Source organism: Actinia tenebrosa, unplaced genomic scaffold, assembly GCF_029948245.1.
Source record: "Actinia tenebrosa isolate PJP-AT-01 unplaced genomic scaffold, QUT_ActTen_1.0 PGA_scaffold8__29_contigs__length_14323225, whole genome shotgun sequence".
NCBI classification, from domain to species: Eukaryota; Metazoa; Cnidaria; class Anthozoa; order Actiniaria; family Actiniidae; genus Actinia; species Actinia tenebrosa.
Genome location: NW_028292585.1, coordinates 7,917,580 through 7,937,291, shown reverse-complemented (window position 1 = coordinate 7,937,291; position 19,712 = coordinate 7,917,580). Strand labels below are relative to the sequence as shown.

General features: G+C 37.6%; 1 protein-coding gene and 2 long non-coding RNA genes across 3 annotated transcripts; 2 read left to right on the top strand and 1 right to left on the bottom strand.

The window, feature by feature from the left end:
• Window positions 1-1,409: 1,409 nt before the first annotated feature.
• Window positions 1,410-18,327, top strand: LOC148905092 (uncharacterized). The gene is made up of 3 exons (XR_016121847.1): window positions 1,410-2,014; window positions 15,241-15,327; window positions 15,930-18,327. It is a non-coding gene; the product is annotated as an uncharacterized LOC148905092 (long non-coding RNA).
• Window positions 2,021-2,537, top strand: LOC148905093 (uncharacterized). The gene is made up of 2 exons (XR_016121846.1): window positions 2,021-2,226; window positions 2,338-2,537. It is a non-coding gene; the product is annotated as an uncharacterized LOC148905093 (long non-coding RNA).
• LOC116300637 (nuclear valosin-containing protein-like) lies at window positions 2,099-19,641 on the bottom strand. Its single transcript, XM_089040864.1, has 24 exons — window positions 19,327-19,641; window positions 18,319-18,392; window positions 17,653-17,702; window positions 17,252-17,348; window positions 16,679-16,790; window positions 15,873-15,999; window positions 15,194-15,348; window positions 14,442-14,583; window positions 13,844-14,043; window positions 13,238-13,339; window positions 13,026-13,143; window positions 12,436-12,577; window positions 11,718-11,855; window positions 10,884-11,038; window positions 10,657-10,736; window positions 10,419-10,541; window positions 9,708-9,812; window positions 9,493-9,555; window positions 8,776-8,898; window positions 7,485-7,584; window positions 5,968-6,074; window positions 5,586-5,662; window positions 4,598-4,787; window positions 2,099-2,408 (listed from the first exon to the last, which is right to left on the bottom strand). Exons 1-24 carry the CDS (start codon window positions 19,456-19,458, stop codon window positions 2,361-2,363), a joined length of 2,760 nt encoding a protein of 919 aa, XP_088896990.1. The 5' UTR covers window positions 19,459-19,641; the 3' UTR covers window positions 2,099-2,360.
• Window positions 19,642-19,712: the final 71 nt, after the last annotated feature.

The window sequence follows — 19,712 nt, the reverse complement described above, 5'->3', positions numbered from 1 at the left end:
CCTAACGAATTAAACGCTGAAAACTTTAGGCTCAACAAAGCAAATTTAATCCTGGCTTACTTGGAAGGGCAGGCAAAACACTACGAAAAAGTTAGGAAGAAATACGTCAGAGCCCGTAGCACGCTACATAAGATTGCGATAACTTCAGGATCCATATCTGTTGTGTTAACGGGCTCCGGCGTTGCTACTTCGCTTACTGGGCCGGGAATAATCGTTGGAGTTCCTTTGGCCAGCGTTGGGGCAGCCTGTGGTATTATTTCGGCTGTTGCTACGGGCATTATGAAACAGTTGTCAAGCAAAATATCAAAACACGACACGACAATAGCTCTGTCAAGGGCTAAAGTAAATACGATCACTGACCTTGTCTCAAAGGCTTTGCGTGACAGAAAGATAGACGACGTAGAATTCTCGCTTATCTTAGCCTAGCCGAAGAGGAAAAGTACGAGAAATTAAAGACTGACATAAGGAATAAAAAAACAGTCGTAAGAGATCTTTCCGAGGAATCTCGCAAAAAGATCTATCAAGAAGCGAAAGAAGAGCTTCAAAGAAAGCTTGCTCAGTAAACATCTGCTTCGAAAAGAGCGTGACGGGATTCTATTTACATATCGAACGTCAGTCTAGAAATTATGCAGATTAAATATAATAATTTTCACATACATAAGCGTCCAGATGTGTCTGGCGTTCGCTCGTGATCGTGGGACTTTGGAGCTGGGGAGGCCTAAAGTCCCGAGTTCGAGCCTCGCTGTAGACGCATTTGGACCGGTTGCTGTGAGTGAAAAAAAAAAAAAGCCTCCCCACACTCACAGCAACCGTGGGGGGAGGGGTAGAAAGTGCGATTCAACCCCGCGATGGGGGGTTTCGTGAGGAAAAGTTGGAAAAGTCAGGGGGTGTCTCGGGACGCTGTCCGGAGTTCACCCTCTGGTGGGTCGTAAGAAAGATATATGTGTACGTACTAGAGGGCCTCTGGCGCGGGATGAAATAAGCCCCGTAAGCCCAAAATGCAAAAAACCCCACTGGGGATAGCTTGGTGTTCTGCGCGATGCATTCCCCAGTGGGGTTTCTGGCAAAATAAACGCCAGTTTTGCATTTTTATTTTCTCGGAATCCATCCTAACAGGGGGTGGTTGGGGTCTATTTTGTAAAATATTTCGTAAATTACATCAGGATAATAAGGAATATCCTTATTCAGCCGACAAAACATCCACTCGGCTTTTGTCATATCAGAAACCTCGGGAATAGACTTACCGGTAATTTCAGACAAAAGATAGGGAATAGCTTTGTAATATTTCCCTAGCTTTAATTTTTTCAACGTTTTCCGTAGACTTTGTGGGGTTGGCTCTTCTAAATGGTCTATGATTTTCTTCCTTACTTCGTCGCTTAAATATATCGGGTGTAAACCTTGGATATGACTCATCCAGTCTCGGAAGTATTTTATTCTTTTGTATGGGGTCTTCTTACGACCTCCATTGGCGTAATATTGCTCTTTGGTAGCATTTGGTACGGCATTACGAATATTCTTACCACATTCGTAACACTGTGCTGACGTGTCGTCTTCTATTTGCATTTTCTTGTCACAACAAATATACTTATTTGGTTTAGTAGGTACAAACTTGGGTTTCAAGCACTTTACACAGAAATCATAAACAAACTCTTTACAATCTTCGCACTCCATATATAGACTAACATATTTGCGCTGTTGCCCCCAACCACACTTGGAGTGGGTTGTTTCCGTAGGTGGATTTTTGACGCGGGTCTTACCCCGTGTTGAGATTGCGCTGGAACCCCCATTCCCTATACTACTCAAAATATACGTGGCCGGGAGAAAAATCGTCGAGCCTCTGGGACCAGGGTATAAAAATCGCTATTTAAAAAAAATATTGTATTTTCTCTAAAAAGGTGGAGGGAAACGATGAAACATGAAAAAGAAAGAATGCTGAAAGAAAAGAAAGGAAATGCAAGGAAGTAAAGGAAAGCAGAAGGGAAATAAATTGGAGTTTAATGCCAATGACTCAAAGGTTAGCCTCCAATATTCTAATGTTCTCTTCAGTCGTCATTAAACGTGACCGGAATGATAACAATAAATAATGAAAGCAAAAGGCTAGAGAAGAGACGCTTTATTTGAATATCAGTTATTTTTCTGTTGTATTTCTCTCTGCAAAGAATCGCCAACGAGGGAGACTATGCTAGCAGGGAAGTAATACGATTTCTTTGTCTCAGACGTCTCTGGGTAAATACATATTCAATATACAAGTATTTTTTTCTCTTTTTCTTTTCACTGATAAATTATGCTTTTGTGAATTTATAAGGTGTTTTTTTTCTTCCTGTGGCTTTTATTCAGGATGATATATTGTTTTGGTCACGTCAAAGTTTGGCCGCAGACGACTTGATTTGGTGATATGCGACGTTGTCCTAAAGAAAAACATCTTTAATCAATATATAATATTTTAAAATTAAGATTATTCAATAGACTGATGGAGAGAGTTATCAAGACAAAAATGCATGTTAAAGAATTTTGAATAAATACCCATCAATGTAGAATTCTAACATATTATTCTACTGTAGACCCTAAAGGTTGAATTTTTGAAAAGCGGCCAAACCATGGTCATAACATGTTCAAAACATGGTACAATGAATCACGTAGCATTTTTCTTTCGTTGTTCTTTATTTTGCAAACAATTCCCTTTTTTAGTAAAAATATCCGAATTATGTTCAGCAGGCCAAGTAAAATTCTTTTTCACTTTTTGGGGGTATTTTTTAAAATAAATATTTCTAATGTCTTAGATACACCATCCAAAAATGCGGAAAATAATTTCGAGGTTATAAACAATCTGTCAGCACGCAGTAGCATATTTTGTCAGTCTGCGAGCCCGCTTCTTTGTCTTTCACTGGCAGCGCGCCATGGTCATGGCCACTATCGAGCAAAAACAACCACTCAGACCGTCATTTTACTTGTTTTTGTTTTTCTTCCTCGTTCTGGTGGTCTATTAAGAACGTTGATCTTTCACTGGCAGCGCGCCATGGTCATGACCACTATCGAGCAAAAACAACCACTCAGACCGTCATTTTACTTGTTTTTGTCTCCCTTCCTCGTTCTGGTGGTCTATTAAGAAAGTCGTTCTATCTATCGCAAGGACCCGCAACATTTGTCATATTTACTTCACCAGAGTGCATTCAGTCAAACTGTTGAATAGTTGACGTCACCTAAATTAGATAAGTTAGTTACTATTTCAGCTGACCTCACATAAATTTGAAACTACATGTACGAGTAAACAGCTACTGAGATCAGGGGGAGAAACGATGATACAAATGAATGTCTATTCACTCATTCTCTGGTAAAACAACCGCCCGGATTAGCATGACCGTTATTTGGCGCGCTTTTACTATTTTAGGTGACGTCAACTCAATAGTTATCTAAGTTAGATATATTTATCAAACTATTCAACAGTTTGACTGAATGCACTCTATTTATTAGCGACTATGAAGCTCATAGACTTTGGATCATACGCATAACAACCATTACGTAAGAAGCGGCAAATAGAAACGGATCGGGATACCTATGGTTTAGTTTCGCACGTGCTGCTATGCTGAGTATCTAAATAGTGGAATCTCTGTGGCTTCAGCTTGGGTATTTTTTAATAGACTCGATTGGCACCAAGCCTTATTTCTTCAATTGTGGTTGATTTGATCGGGTCATCCGGCAACTCCATTTTCGAAACACCTAATGCGCTAGGGCGCCCTTAAGGGCTTTATCCAAAAGGAACAACTTTTTTTGATGAGTGAAATGAGATTACCGTCCAATGATGCCAAGTAACCAGATTCATTTTCCGTCAAAGGCCAACGAACCACCCTTTAAGTGGATGGAACATGGGATATCTCGCTTGCTTCTCCCCCTTCTGCCTTCCAATAAGTCCAAGCCCACCCTCCGGCAAAAAAAAACCCAGCTTTTTTCAACGCACTCGTTATGATTGAAATGTGGTGCATAATTAACCATGTTAGGGATGAGAACAAGTAAATATTCACTAAAAGCGATTACGTTCAGCTCCTATAGAGGCTTTGCACCATCACGTGATGGCAGCCATGACAGGAGGCAGAATCTATTGAATCTGGTCTAATCTGCTTTGCCCAAGAAAGAATTCAGTTTCCCAGGGAAAAAACGACTATTGTTGTGCCTCCTGTCATGGCTTCCATCACATGTTGGTGCAATTAAGGCCTCTATAAATAACTAGGCTTTGTTGAACCAAGTACTAGCGCGGCGTCAATAAACTTGCTGATGACTATTAATCAGGTCATTATCAAATGCAAACTGTAGATTTAGACTATTAGTCTAAACTTATACTGATAGTCTATCACAAATCCTGCGCTCTGATTGGCTGAGCTACTAATAGTGTATTAGTGTTAGACCTCTATTAGCGAAAAGAGTCGGTTTTGAAAACCAAATCAATGGCAGTTTTCAACCTAATTAAAAAAACATTGTATCCATTTATTCGACCCGGAGATTAGAATTAACGACTTGTCGACCATTCGAGCTTCGGCTCTGATCGTTAATTAGACTATTACAGCCACTATCCACTTGAGTCAATATTCTGATTGTCACATACCTTGTTTGATACTGATGGCTTAACCTTGTCGAACGCAATGTCGAAATGTCTGTTTCCTACTCCAATCCCATCAAGATCAACACGCGTGGCAGGGCCGTTCGTCCGCTTGTCATGTAACGAGGATATGCTAATGCATTCACGTAGAGCAGCCATTGATGCTTCTCGTACGAGCGCAGCTAAATCAGCTCCACTGCAATCATAAATGGGAAGGGTGAGATGGAAAAATATGCTGGAAAAATGGTCCAGAAGGGGAGGGGGGGAGGGGGGCTAATTCCTTTTACCAGCCCCCATTGTGACCAAATCCCATAGTCCCAAAGGCTATGTTTTTTGTCCTTTTGTTTGAGAATCCCATTCCCAGTGCATAAACTCCCATTTTCCCAGCCCAGAGAAGGCGAATCCCAGCTCCCATGTTACCCTTCTGGACCCTCCTGGAAGATTGGGTGTGTTATTGCGTATGCGAAGGCTGCCTCGTGCTCTCCTCTCTCTGACACATTGCATTTTGCATTTTGAAGAATTACAGAACTTTTTTTCTGCATTGGATAATCTAATTCAATCACATCGGAGGTTGCGAGAAGACGAGAAATGCGCAGGAAGACTGAATGAGCCCAAACTAGGCAACCTTTCTCAACGCCCTGTTGTCACTGTGTATTATTTCAAATATTTTCGTAACGCGTACAAAGAATCTATTGAAATTTCAATTTGTCGTTAAAGATTTACCAAGAGTCATGAGAGATGAGGCGGTAAGCCGTGTGGGATGGGCTCGGAAATTATATAAGAACATGCGTAAAAGGTAAATTACGAGCCTTGAATGAAACGACTGAAGAAGAGGGCGAATGGGCCTTTCACAACTTCAAGTCGCTTAAAAAATGAGTCATGGAGGTTACCCTAGGCAACTTCCAGTCAGTGCCCGGCACAAGCAACCGAATCAATACCCTAGAGCAAAAACCCGAAGAATTTACTACTTTGAGGAAGAGAAATCTGTACTTACGAATATCCATTGCATCGTTCACTGAAACCAATCTTCTCAATTTCCACCTCTGGTAACAGAACTGGCTTGGTACCTCCCTGCAAAACAACAAAAATAAATTTTAGCACGATATCGTCCAAGTGCTACAAGATCTTTCAGTGTCGTCACGCAACGCTTTCTCACCTGAGTAGCGGCGCTGCTCACACAAACAGTGATTTTGATTCTAAATTTTTCGTTTTGAAACCTGAAGTCGTTCATCTAAACTTGACGTAGCAGACAGACGTAACTTTGAACAACAAATTCTGACATGAAGAAAATGCAAGAAAAATCTTTCTACCAAACTGATATTCGTTTTGGAAACTGAAGTCGTTTATCTATGACTGACGTCTCATAACATCGTTACCTTGGTGATGGTCATCAAAATGTCTTTCCTGTCTTCACTGCTTGGTAGCCCAACATACAACACTTTATCCAAGCGACCGGGTCTCATGACAGCGGGATCAATAATATCTGTTATTAATAACATTAATATTATCCATTAGTCATTAATATATTTTTTTAGATCTCAAAATTGTCTTTATTTTAAGACGTTCAAGCAAATTGTTTCAGATAATTTATACCATTTTTAAATATACAAACGACAGGAAAAAGAAGAAGAAGAAAACCCAGAAACGAAACGAAAAAAAAAAATGAATAAAGCGAAAAACTAGAATAAAAGGAATGAACAAGATAAAATACACGCGCGAATAAATGAAGGGATAGTGAAGAAAAGAGTTAGTACGTTTATTTGTTTCTAGTTAAGCATGTCATTCATTCTGGGAATGTGTACACTTTTATCCAACCGAATCAATGTGAAAAGCATTCTCATTTTGCGATTTATTTTTAACACTCTTATCAATTGTATTTTTTCTAGAACAGGAGAGTTCGAGATGGTTTTGAGTCAGCAGAAACGAATGAGTTCACAGAGTCACATGTATGCCTAACTAAATGCGTCAGTGATCGTCACTGATTGTGCGTCAGTGATCGTGATTGATTGCGCCAGTGATTTACAGTCCGTGCCTTTGCATCGAAGCGAGACGAACGGTGAGCTTAGAACGTTAGAGACCTTTTTTTAACAATCATCACGTCTCTATCACTGCAAGCTTAACGTTCGTCTCGCTTACATGCGATGATACGGCTACCTTTCAAAATGGCAAAGGTAGCTGTGAAGGGAACTATTATCGGTATTCTCGGTATTTGAAAAGGCAGTAAACTTATAATTTTTTAAAGCAAAAACAAAAACAACAACAACAACAACAACAACAAAAAAACGAGTCGATGAACGGTAGCAATATCTTTGTTACTTTTTTGGCAAATTTTAAGAGAAATTAAAGAAATAATTTCGTGAGTGAATGCATGAATAAGTAAATGAATAATTGAGTAAAAAGAAAACATGAACATTGCACGCGATGCTTACGGCGAGGCCCAAGCTTAGTTAAAAAAAACCTCACGCAAAGATCGCAAGAATGTCATACAGACTAAGTCACGTTTCCATCAGTGAGTCTCTTAGCGATCGCGTTTTCCAATGATTCGCAACGACAGTCTTTGCAACGTTGCGCAGGAAGCTGACGTCATGTTAATGGAATTTGGAACAAATAGCCGAGACACAGAGCATGAAAGGATGAGCGGAACTGCAAAGAGAGTGCACTGAAGGCCTTAGGAGAGGCACAATATATACATATATACAACATGGTGAGGGAAGGGTGTGGGGTGGTGGTAGGAGAGCAGGAAAGAGCGGGTACGGGGTTGGAAGGGTAAAGAAAGTGCATTTAAGCCTTTATGCGAGGTACAATATATGTCATATGGTGAGGGATAGATGTGGGGTGGGGTAGGGGTGCAAGGAAGAGGGGATACGGGGTTTGAAGGGTAATATTCTCTCACCTGGTCTGTTTGTAGCAGCCATGATAAAGACTTGTTTTCTGGCTTCTAATCCGTCCATTTCAGTAAGGAGTTGATTCACCACACGAACACTTACACCTGACTAAAAGAACAAGATAAAACACATTCAGTATAGCATATGACTTAAATAGGTGGAATGTGTGAGCGTGACAACGATACAGCAACAACGACAACGATGACAACAACGGCAACTACGTTTTGTTTTCTCTTCTAAAGCATGTCCCATGAGGTCATATTGAAACTTTTATTGAATGAGGGTATTGGTACAGCCTCGCTAAGCAGTTAGGAGTACAATGTGTGAAAAAGTAATAATGAAAACAAACAAACAAACGAACGAAGGAAGGAACGAATCGAAACTCAAGACACATTATTTTAAATTAGCTTATCCTCAATTTAGTTTAAATCATTTATTCGTGCCGTTTAGTTGATAGGATCTATTGTAATTGGGGGAAAACTGTAGTAGATTCCTAGCCTCTCGTATTTTATCTCTTATTATTCAGCGATACATTTTGTAGTCTCTTTTCTTTAACCCACTAGCTATTGATAACCTAAGAGTTGCTATAAGTTTATATCAGTGTTTTAAATAAATAAATAAAAATTTTGCAATGTTTTTAAAATCATGTTTTTTCAGAATATTTATGTATTTTATGTATAGCGTTAAATTTTAAAACATTTTTGAGTCTTAAATGTTTGTAAAGCGCTGTTGAAAGGAATTAGCGCTATATAAAATATAATTTATTATTATTAATATTATTAGAAAAAGATAAAATAAAAAATAAAAATAAAATAATTGTTACCAATAGCCATGTATTGTTAATTTATCACTTTTTAGATAGTTTGTTTTATAATCTAGTTTCTCAGATTCCATGTTTTTATACAATTTACAGTTCGTTTACATACTACCTATATATATCAATAGAGATCATAATTGTAGATATCTATATTTCTTTTTTCACTTTTTATTAACTCTTACGATTGTAAAGCGCATTTGATCATTTTGCCATGGAAAATCGCGCTATAGAAATTATTATTATTATCATTATTATTATTATTATTAATATTATTATTATTAATATTATTATTATTAATATTATTATTACGAAGCAACGAAGGAAGGAACGAAGGAAGGAACGAACAACAGACACACGAGAAAACAGAATGACAGGCAGACAGACAGCACATTCATTATGTGGCCAGAAAAAGCAAAGCTTTACACTTAGTCTTTGAAATGGAAGAATAGAAAAAAAAAATGATGAACAGGTTTCAGATTTACCTCGGAACTGCCACTTCTTCTTGGGCATAACGCGTCAAGTTCATCGAAGAATATTACACAAGGAGATGAATTCCTGGCTCTTTGAAATACTTGCCTTACTGCACGTTCACTCTCGCCCACATACTAGAAACGAAATCAATTAATAACGTAATGTAGCTATAGAATTAATATTACCAAAATAAATGTGGTTCTTCTGGCAATATGAAAGAATCATAAAACACCAGAGTGGAGCACATTTCTTAGCTAGAAAATTATGGCATTAAATTGTAATAATTTGTGATGATATCGAAGGACACTGTAATGGGTTCCAAACGGAATGCTGTACACTCAAATGACTTGAGGGACTTAAATGGCTTTTCAAAATACCCTGCTCCAACACTGGAGTGAAAAAGACGCACGCTGCAACGCCGCAATCAATTAATCACTCAAATGGCTTCCAAAAAGCATCCATGATGCAGCACAGAAATAGCATCCCAGTAGAACGGACACTGAAATGGCTTCCTAACGTGAAATTAGAAAGTTGCACCCAAGAGCATAAAGATGCTTTCCAAGAGAAGCGTGCTAGTAAACAATCAAATAGCTTCCAAAGAGCATCCTACCGCACAACATTGGCATGCCAGTAGTGCATAACAGTGAAACGGCTTCCTGATACGCGCTGTAAACCAAGCTAAACCGCATCAAGTCTAAACCTGTACACACAACTGACACAAGGCTTACCATGTTAAGAAGTTCTGGACCTTTAACGGAAATAAAATTAATTCCTGATTCATTTGCAATCGCCTGGAAAAAATGAACATTTAGGTATAAGAAAGATGGCTTGTTTCAACCATAGTAATTTTGTTATCAAAATCAAGAGAGCTTTATGTAAATCCCTCCTCCCATTTTCCACAGGAGAGGGGGACACAGTGCCATATGCATGGACACTAACGTACCTTTGCAAGGAGGGTTTTGCCACATCCTGGGGGTCCTGCCAGCAGGATTCCAGGGGGGTGCGATAAACCTAAAGAAGCAAACTCGTCTGGGTGTTGGACAGGTGCCTAGTTAGAAAGATAACTGTATTGATACAACATTCTTTTATTCATTAAAAGAATGACCAAAAATGTTTTGGGAATAAATTTCTGTTTGTGTAGAGAGGTTCGTGTTGGCAAAGCTGAAGATAGACGAGTAACTGATTATGGAAATTAGACTAACTAGCAGTTTTACCATCGCTATTATCATCAAATTATCATTATCTTCACCTTCACCATACATCATCCATCATCTTCACCACTGTTATGATCACCATACAGCATCATCATCATCATCCATTATTATTATCAACACACATCATCATCATCATCGTCATCATACAGCATCACCATCATCATCTATAATTATTATCAACACACAACATCATCACCATCCTGCATCACCATACAGCATCACTATCATCACCTATAATTATTATCAACACATAACATCAATATCATCATCATCATCATCATCCAGTATTATTAACACACATCATCATCATCATCATCATATCATCACCATCATCATCAATATTATTATCATCATCATCTTCACTGCCATCAATTCCAAAAAACTATAATGACTTTAGGATGACTTTGAACACAAAAGAACAGTATATAAATATAAAATACCAGTATAGCCATGGATAATTCCTCTCTAACATCTTTCAGTGCTCCAACGTCATTCCATGTGACATCTGGTATAGTAGCAAATCCTTCTCTTTTAGCTGATGGCTGCACGACAGTCAAAGCTTCCTACCAACACAACCAGTACCTTTTAGTAGGACTTTCAAAATATTTGAAACTAACTCCTGATCCTATATACCAATTTGGAAACGAATCATTTGACATCATCCAACAAGAAACTTACTTTGAAATCATCGAAGGTAATTGACAAAGATGAAAGCTGTTTGTCAGTCAGTGGAGGCTGGTCCTTTAACCATTGCATTACTGAAAAGTGAGGAAAATGAAGAACAAAAGATAAACAGAAACTAGATAAAACAAAGCAAAAATCAAAGCAAAAACAACCTCTAGTCAGGGTACACCCATTTCTGGATTAAATAAAAAAAATGGAATGCAATTCATTTTGAAGCTTACCATTAATGTTAACAGCCTCAGAACATTCTGTTTTTTCTTGATTTGTCTCAGGTTTATTTTCATCTTCCTTCATTTTGTCATCACTCCCTTGGATTTCCCTCCTGGTTTCCTCTGTGGCTTCAAGTGCAGGGTGATTTTGAAGACTTTTAAAGACTCTGTATGTGTTGAAAAGACATTGAAAATTACAAGCATGACATGTTATTCTAGTTGCCAAGTAAATGCAACTTTAATAAATTATCAGTGCAGCAGTCAGTCATTGTTCAGCTCTCTCACCATCATTTATCATCATTATTTTGTTTAAAACCAGGAAACAAAAAACACCAATACCATGTGTTGTATATATGTGTTGTTATCTCCCTTGCTGTGAGAGTTTTTCTCCAGGTTCTCTGGTTTTCTTCCCTCCATAAAAATCACCATGTGAGCTGAGTGTTGTGTGTTGTAAATAATGGATGTAGTGGTAGAGCAGAGCAAACCACAAGGAAGAGACCCTAACAGGAAAGGGTGACGGTTGATTTCATATATATATTTATAAAATAATCTTTATATGTATTTATTAAACTCATTAATCATTCATGAGGAAAACACAACAGAAATCACGGCCGTGAAAGGTTTTGTAAATCAGATATAGAATCCTATTCATTTGCATAAACTTTAAGATGGATTTTCTTGGCCAGATTCACTTTTATCTTGAAAATTTTAGTGAAACACAAAGGGACTAACCTAGATGTTTGACAAGTAATCTACAGTATTCATGTCCGCGTTGTATCCGATATACATGTATCGGATACAACATGGCCACTCATACTGTATATATTACATGAGATGCTATCCTACCTGTTGACAGCAATCATAGATGCTTCTCTGGTCAAAGCCATAAGATCAGCACCGACAAAACCAGGAGTCAAACGAGCCAGCATGGTAAAGCTGAACTCATCACTTAACTTGAGCTGTTTACATAACACCTTTAGAACCCTGAAGAATGATCAAAGCAAATTGATATAGTTATCTTTACCATAGCTAATGATTAGTTTGGTTGTAATGAGACTTAAGGTTATTGTAAACAATATAAATTTTATCAACAGTATACCTTCAGCATAACAAAATTATCCCACCCATATCCTATTGACAACCTACCCACACCAATAGACCAGTTAAGAATCCTAAATTATGAAATGATGGCTGTGTTCCTTGATTACAAACTCATTTACACAGGAGTAACCTCGATTTTGTGCAGAATATTCACAAATACCAATGGTAAAGTAAAGAATGCAAAACTTCAACAATACAAGCACTTTGAAAGTCAATGAACCTTGACTGGAACATGTGAATATTCTGCACAAAAAATCGAGGCTAACTCTGCGTAAATGAGTCTGTAATCAAGGAACACAGCCGAAAGACCAGGGGCACCACAGCAACATTTGCTAATATTAATTTCTGCAATGATGATGATGATGGTGATGATGATGATGACCCTTAAAATCATTGTCAATCACACATTATGATCTAAGTTATCACACCCCCTGTCAACTTCCTGGATCCACCTTAAACTTACCTTTCTCTAGCTTTTTCATCTGGGATACCCATACTAATCTCTCTGTCAAATCTGCCAGCCCTTCTGAGTGCAGGATCAAGGGAATCAGGTCTGTTGGTTGCACCGATCACAAGTACCTGGGCTGTGCTATTATTATTCAGGTCTAAATAAAGACAATAAATTATTATAAAATATTTGCAAAAATTATAAACACAATATACATGTAGCTCTAAGTTAATTTTAATAATTTGTGAGAGAATTTGAAAGTATCTTTGAAATCACAATCCTATCTTCCATATAACTACATGTATGTCTTCCTTTTTTTCCCTTTTTAATTATTTTTCTCATTCATTTATTCATTTCCTTCCTCCCTTTTTTCTTTTTCCTTTCTTTCGTTATTCCTTCGTTTTTTCTTTCATTCTTTTTTTCTATAATTTGCCTTTGTCGATATATTTATTCAAAAAATCTCCTAGCTTGTTTTAAAAAAGTTAAATTCAGCTCCTCAACAACTAACATAGTTCATCTTGAAGGACAACCTGAGAACTAACAATTTCTATTGAAATTTGTTGATTGGAGTCAGTAATAAAGTATCCACCGACCCAAGTGCTCACCATCCATGCATGTAAGCAACTGGGAAACAATCCTTCTCTCCATGTCTTTAGATGCTGTTTCTCTTTTGGGAGTGATGGCATCTATCTCATCAATGAACATGACACAAGGTGCTTGAGTCTGAAAAGCAAGTAGGAAAGGAATAAATTTCATGGCTGGCTTTTGTAAATAATTGCTATGTCAAGGCATAAGAGTGTCATATTTTTTATCTTACCACAGCACTGTTAAACAGTTCTCTAACTTTCTCTTCTGATTCTCCTGACACTCCAGATACAATCTCTGTTGCTGCCAGCTTTAAAAATGGGAGTTCAAGCTCCTAAATATATCAAAGAAGAGATATAGCGATCAAATAAATTCAGCCAGTTACAGCCCAATAGTAATTATTAGTCCAAGTTTAAAATAGATGTCCAGTTTGATATGTCAAACTAAGAAAGCAGTGAGAGCAGTAGTCTCTCACCAATGCGACCCGGGTTTGAGTCCTGCTGGTCTCTGCCTCGTATGTGGATAGGTTTTTTTGTTGGTTCTCTCCTATGCTTTGAGTGTTTTTCTCCAGGTTCTCCGGCTTTCCTCCCTCCTCAAAAATCAACTTCTAAATTCCAATTCAATCTTTGGGCTTTCACCTAGTTTGGAGCCTAGCTCTGTTGTGATTGTCCCATGCTATTATACAAAAGCTAAAGCTTAATAGACATTAGCCAATCAGACTTTATTGTTCCCATGGCTGCACATGAAAACTATTACAGTATATGATAAATGTTTTTAACATATGCTTCAAAGATGACATTTAATTCTCAGCCTTGGGGATCCAGCCACATATACTTACCCCAGCAATAGCATGAGCCAGAAGAGTCTTGCCACATCCAGGAGGTCCATGCAGAAGAAACCCCCTGGGAGGAGTGATACCAAGAGTGGAAAATACTTCAGGGTGACGCATATGGATAAGCATTTTACATACTTGCTCTATTGTCTCCTCACAGCCACCTACGTCTGAGAACTTCACTGACGACTGAGTTGGCGTAAAGCCTAAAGAAAAGTCATTCCAAGACACTGGCAATCAGTCTATATAATAATTGTTATCTAAGCCATTTAATTTATCAGAACTTTTTTTAAAAAGAAACAAGATAAAAGAAATTTAAAAAGCTTTTAGAAGGAGCAGATGTAGCTTTGTTTGTGTGCTGCCTTTAGAGCTAGAGGTTCACAGTTTGATCCTAGGGATCTCCATGTCTGATTCAACTTCTCTCAAATATAGCTTCAGCTTGGAATACTCTTAAAAAGAAGCACTGATAGAGAAAGGGTTTTTTAATGCACACCGTCGGCTTTCTGGGAACCTAGCCACATAGATGAAGGAACTACCAGCATTGTATAAGTGTAGTTACTTTACTTTTACTTTTTAAAAAAAGGTGTAAGAAGTTTGTTTGTACCTTTGGGTTTATCTTCATTAATTTCATTTTCATTGTTGCTGTTTTCTGCTCTACTCCTTCGTCTCTTCTTAGAAGGTCTTGAAGAAACTTCTTCCTTGTCTGATATATCTGTTTTTCTTTTGTTTTCTGGATTTGGAGTATTCTGAGAAAATAAGAGTAGATTTATTTGTAAAGCAATGAATGAAAAATTGACATTTTATGCAAAGTAAAAATGGCTTTCATTATCTTAAGACATGGTAATGTTTGACAAGAAAGGAAAAGACTTTAAAGAAACTGTTGCAAGAAGAGCTGTGATTACATCAGTTATGGTGAAGAATTGCACATCTCTATAAGACTACCCAAATGAGAAACATTTTGTCTGTCAGTTTATGATGTGCATATATTGTGTCAATACTTCAGTTTCAAGTTCTCTGTTGCTCAGGGTTAGCCTTGATTTTGTGCAGAATATTCATGTGTTACAGTGAATGTCCGTGGAATTTTCAAAGTGTTTGTATTGTTCAAGTTGTGAATTCTTTACTTTACAGCTGTACCATGTTATTTGTGAATATTCTCAAATGAGGTTAGCCCTGAGTAAATGAATTTGTAACCAGGGAACAGCAATAATTTCAAACTCGAAAAAGGCCTCCACTCCATGGAATGCGATTTTGGACTAATGATATCACCAACCCCTCCCCTCCTGGATGGGGTGTCATTTAAAACAATCTGTAACTACCAGTGATAAAAACAATTAAGTGACTTGTAACATTTCTTACTGGCTTATTAATGACTGATGAGTCTTGATCTCTTGATATATCTATAGGTTTATCACTAGGTTGCTGGTTTGATGTACTCTCTTCCATTGTGGATGGTGCTAATAATGATTTAATTGCTTGTGGTGTGCTTGAAGGTAGGCTGATATCCATGATAACTACAACAAATGAAAATGATATCATTAAACATACTTCAAAAGACAACTTAAATCACATCCAAGTCATATTGCTTAGAGTTACCATTCTTTGTACTGATATAAATAATTTTAAGCACATATATATTTTTTATGTAGAAATTGTAAAGCGCTTAAAGAATATTATTTTATTATAGGCGCTATATAAATACTTTTATTATTATTATTATTATTGATTTTATTTTGGGAAGCACATGTAGAGGGCATAGCTTTGAAAGTGTTCCTCTCAAGTCCCACCAATGTGAGCTGGGTTTGATTCTGGGACTCTGTGTCATTCACCGTATGTGAGTAGACATTCCTAGTTTGTTCTTTCCTGTGCTTCGAAACTTTTTCTCTGGGTTCTCCAGTTTTCCTCCCTTCAAAAATCAACTTCTAAACTCTCATTCAATCATGGGACAAGGGCCACAGGTTTGTTAGTCAGTGGCTATGAAGTGCTACAGTACCCTTGTAAAACAAATACAATCTTTTTTCGTTCTATTTGCCCCTACCTATCGGCGTACTAATGTTACCAGTGGGATCATTTTCTGTTTGGTTGTTGTCCTCAGCTTCAGATGAAGGTCTTGATGTTGACAGCTTGTACATGGATTGCATTGATTGGTTCATCAAGTTACTACCCTGAAGAAAAAACCCAAAGCAATAAAATATTACTAAATGTGCTGGTGGTTCCTTCAGTAACCTGGCTATACATCAGGGCCATAGTGAGATCCAATTATTGTTTACCAAGGCACAAGCAGTGAAGGCAAGAGTTACATCACGAGGGGATTTGGGGACATGTACCCATGGAAATTTTGAAATTGAGACCCTCGGAAAGACGATTTCCAGAGTTTTGACCTAGTCTCCTACACAGATGCTGTTAGGGTCATCTCTACCATATCAAACATTGAGTGTTGTATTTCCCTGTGCCTGTTGTCTGCGAGGCAGACCCACAAGTTAGCATTGTCTCTTTATCCTTCCTCAATTTTCCAAAGTTTTTCTTTTTTTTTTTTTCCTTTTCTTTTCTTCTTCAAAAAGGTTCATATCAAATTCATTATGAAATGACGGCCTTTTTGTTTGCCACTTTTCCACACAATCCAAATATGGAATTGACCATACCATGTATGGAGTGAGCTTTCTCTACTCTGACTTCGACACTATCATATAGAGTAAAGCTTGATATGTAGCACCTGTGTAGGAGACTAGAGCTTTGAGGTATATTTGTAACATTTTACAGAGGCAGCTGCCTCGCTTGCCTCAGTGGCTCTGGCTCTATGCATGCAATTGGTCTGGAGGCTTCTGCATACAATCATGTATTTACCTGTGTTTCAATCAATGGTTCCTCTAAAAGGGATAATTCACTGTCGCTTGTGTCACTGCCTTCTTTATCCTCAACACTCTCATTTTCCTTCCTTCTGTCATCCATTAGTGGTCTGTCAAAAAACCATACTTTATTTTTGTGCAGGAAGAAAAATTGGAAGAGTATCAATCATGTTAGATCTTAATAAAATAACTGTTATAAATCTTGCATTTTGATTGATTAGGACAAAGTGCTTTATGAAAGCACACAGCACGTGCGCACACTTTCAGTTGCATCATTCCATTTAAAAAACCGGTTATTGTAATTTATATTTATAAAAGAAATAAAAAACTTGCCTGCTGTGCTGTGTGAAGTTATAAAGCACTTGGGGATTGGCAAAACACTCAGGATGTGTCAAGAAGCACTCCTCTATGTGTCGTGCTTCTCCTAACACTTCTCTTGTGTTCTGCTTTATAACTGCATACAGCATGCGCACAAGTTTTCTATTTCTTCAATAATAAAGGGTGATTAGTGATGTTGCAGTACCCAGAGCAACAAAGCATAATAATTAATTTCATAACATATCAAGCTTACATAAAACCGAAGTCCTTAGATTTTTCTTGAAGGAACTTTTCTTCTAGTCTTTGAAGATGTTTTTCTTCATTATCTTGGTCATTTAATACCTTAAACGCTGAGAAGGGATTCAAAGTACTTATGTTAAGTCATCATTAAAATAATAAAGCGCAGTGGGTTTAATATACATTGATCACAGAAACTGTCAATATTATAGACCTCTTTACCTTGGGTGCAATAAGGGGTTTTTCCATTTCAGACCATGTGTCATTCTTTTAAGAATAAGATTGTTTGAATTGTATCCATATTCATTTGGCTTTTCATGTGCAACTGTTAAACAATGAAAGGATACTCTAGGGAATGACGTGGTCTGAAATGGGAAAACATTATTCATGAGTCAAAAAGGTGTTTTGTCCTCATACCTTTTTGGACTGAAAACCTAAATGAATTTCTTTTCTTTCTGCTGTAGTCACTAAAAAATGTCCATGGTAAAAAAAAAAAAAAAAGAATTATTTTATACATATGCATGTATATAACCTACTTGGCAGAGGTTGCCTCCTCTTTCCCTTCTTCACTATAAATTTAAATCATGTATTTAAATATTAACTTTATGACTTGATAAACAAATATCTAATTGAGTGCACAGTCAATAGAACAAAAGTCCCATGTAAAGACTAGCCATACTAAGAAAGGAGAAAGGAAAAACATCTGCCATGCAAGGGAATATACCCGTACACCAGGCTGGTTGAACTGGGCCAACCCACAAGGCACTTTAAGTCAATTTGCTTGCCAAACATCAAGCTCAACTATTGTCTTTGTGTCAAGTGTATCATTTCTAATGAACTTATTTGGGATTGATTGTTAAATGTGGTCAAGAGTAAACAAAGCTAACTGGGAGATAATCAGGTCAACCATGCTTTTAAGGCCCTCGTTGCGAATGCGCCTATGCAGTGTAACACATGTGGCATGATCAGCCGCAAAGTTTGATCTGCCTGTGCTCTTGCTCGCTCAGCTGTCGAAAGATTTTGCTGTGAAAGATGGTGTTTGATAAACAAATAAATATCCATGCTAATACTAGCATAACCAACCTGTATCTAGATTGTAAGTGTGATGTCATTTCTTCTATATCAGGTGTGTATCCTTTCCTAAACTGGCTCAAATACTTTAAACAAATGCAAAAAAAGCAAAAGCTCAATTCAACTGCATTGATAAATGAATGTAGTAGGAATGGGACTAATGAAAAGGCATGATTACACTGAGCAATTTTCTCTGTAACTTGTGTGGCAACAGCGTTGTGACACAAGTTACAAGAGTGCCTACACAGTGCAACAGAGACGCAATTCCAATTACGCTGCAGGTTACACGTTGCAATGCTCCATGTAACTTGTGTTGCAGAGAAAATTGCTCTGTGTAATTGAACCTTAAGGCTCTCCTGTTTCCCTCTCCCATGTGGCTCAATGTTTGTGCATGTATGTAGAAACTTTTCTTCGATTGCATGTTACATCATCGCGGCCATGTTGGTACCATTTAACAAAAGATTTCTTATTAGCATCCATTGTTAATGGCACCAAAATGGCTGCCATGTTTTTGTCATTTGACTCTCTTGGAAATGCTGGCAACCCATCAATATTGCTTGGTTTTCATCTATTCTTGGTTTTCATCTATTCTTCGTTTGCATGTTGGTGGTATTTAACAAAAGATTTCTCATTAGCTTCCTTTGTTAATGTTATACCACCAACATGGCCGCAATGTCTTTGTCATTTGACTCTTTTGGGATATATTATTTTGAATTCAATTATCTATTCAGCTGGAATCTTTTCAGCTGATATAATTCATAAGAGACTAAAAGTATGACAGGTACACTTTTAACGCATGGACTTTAATCCCGTTAAAAATGATTGCTTAAAGCTCCGTGGCCTCCATACTTTTAGTTATATTTTTTTACATTAGCATGTTTTGTTTTTCACTGTACTACTTTTCTAGATGTTCTACTTTGTAATTATCCCAAGTGACAACGAATTATATTTGCAAGGCGTTAGGTAGGTGAGTTTACTATAGATAAAGTGGCAGCGATAGATAGGAGAGCAAATGTCTACCTGTTTCATACGAGGTAACAAGGCTTTATCCATGATGTAGGCACCCTTAGGTGAACCTCGAGATTTACCACTCGACTGACGGTCAAATTTGTTGAACGGCTTACTTCGGCCTCCTCGCGTAACACCATTCATCGTGTCTTGCACTTAAATCACTCTTTTTAACGTAAGATAACTATTATTTAGACTATGATTTGTTTTTCAATTCGGCTGTATTTCGACACGCTTCGTCCGCCATCTTTGTTTTGCACGTGTGGCCAAGGAGCCTGGCCAATAAAAATACACAGGCAACCCACTTATACTTATACTCAAGAAAGAAAACATGCTAAAGGAGATAAAATGGATCTGAATATGAAAATATGACCTAACGCTTGGGAAACAGAAGAAAA

Coding starts and splice junctions, on each gene's coding strand:
- LOC116300637 (XM_089040864.1), bottom strand. CDS start 19,458: ATGAATGGTGTTACGCGAGGAGGCCGAAGTAAGCCGTTCAACAAATTT. Junction 9,813..10,418: donor AATTATCCATGGCTATACTG/GTATTTTATATT, acceptor CTTTCTAACTAG/GCACCTGTCCAACACCCAGA. Junction 5,663..5,967: donor TTTTGATGACCATCACCAAG/GTAACGATGTTA, acceptor GTTGTTTTGCAG/GGAGGTACCAAGCCAGTTCT.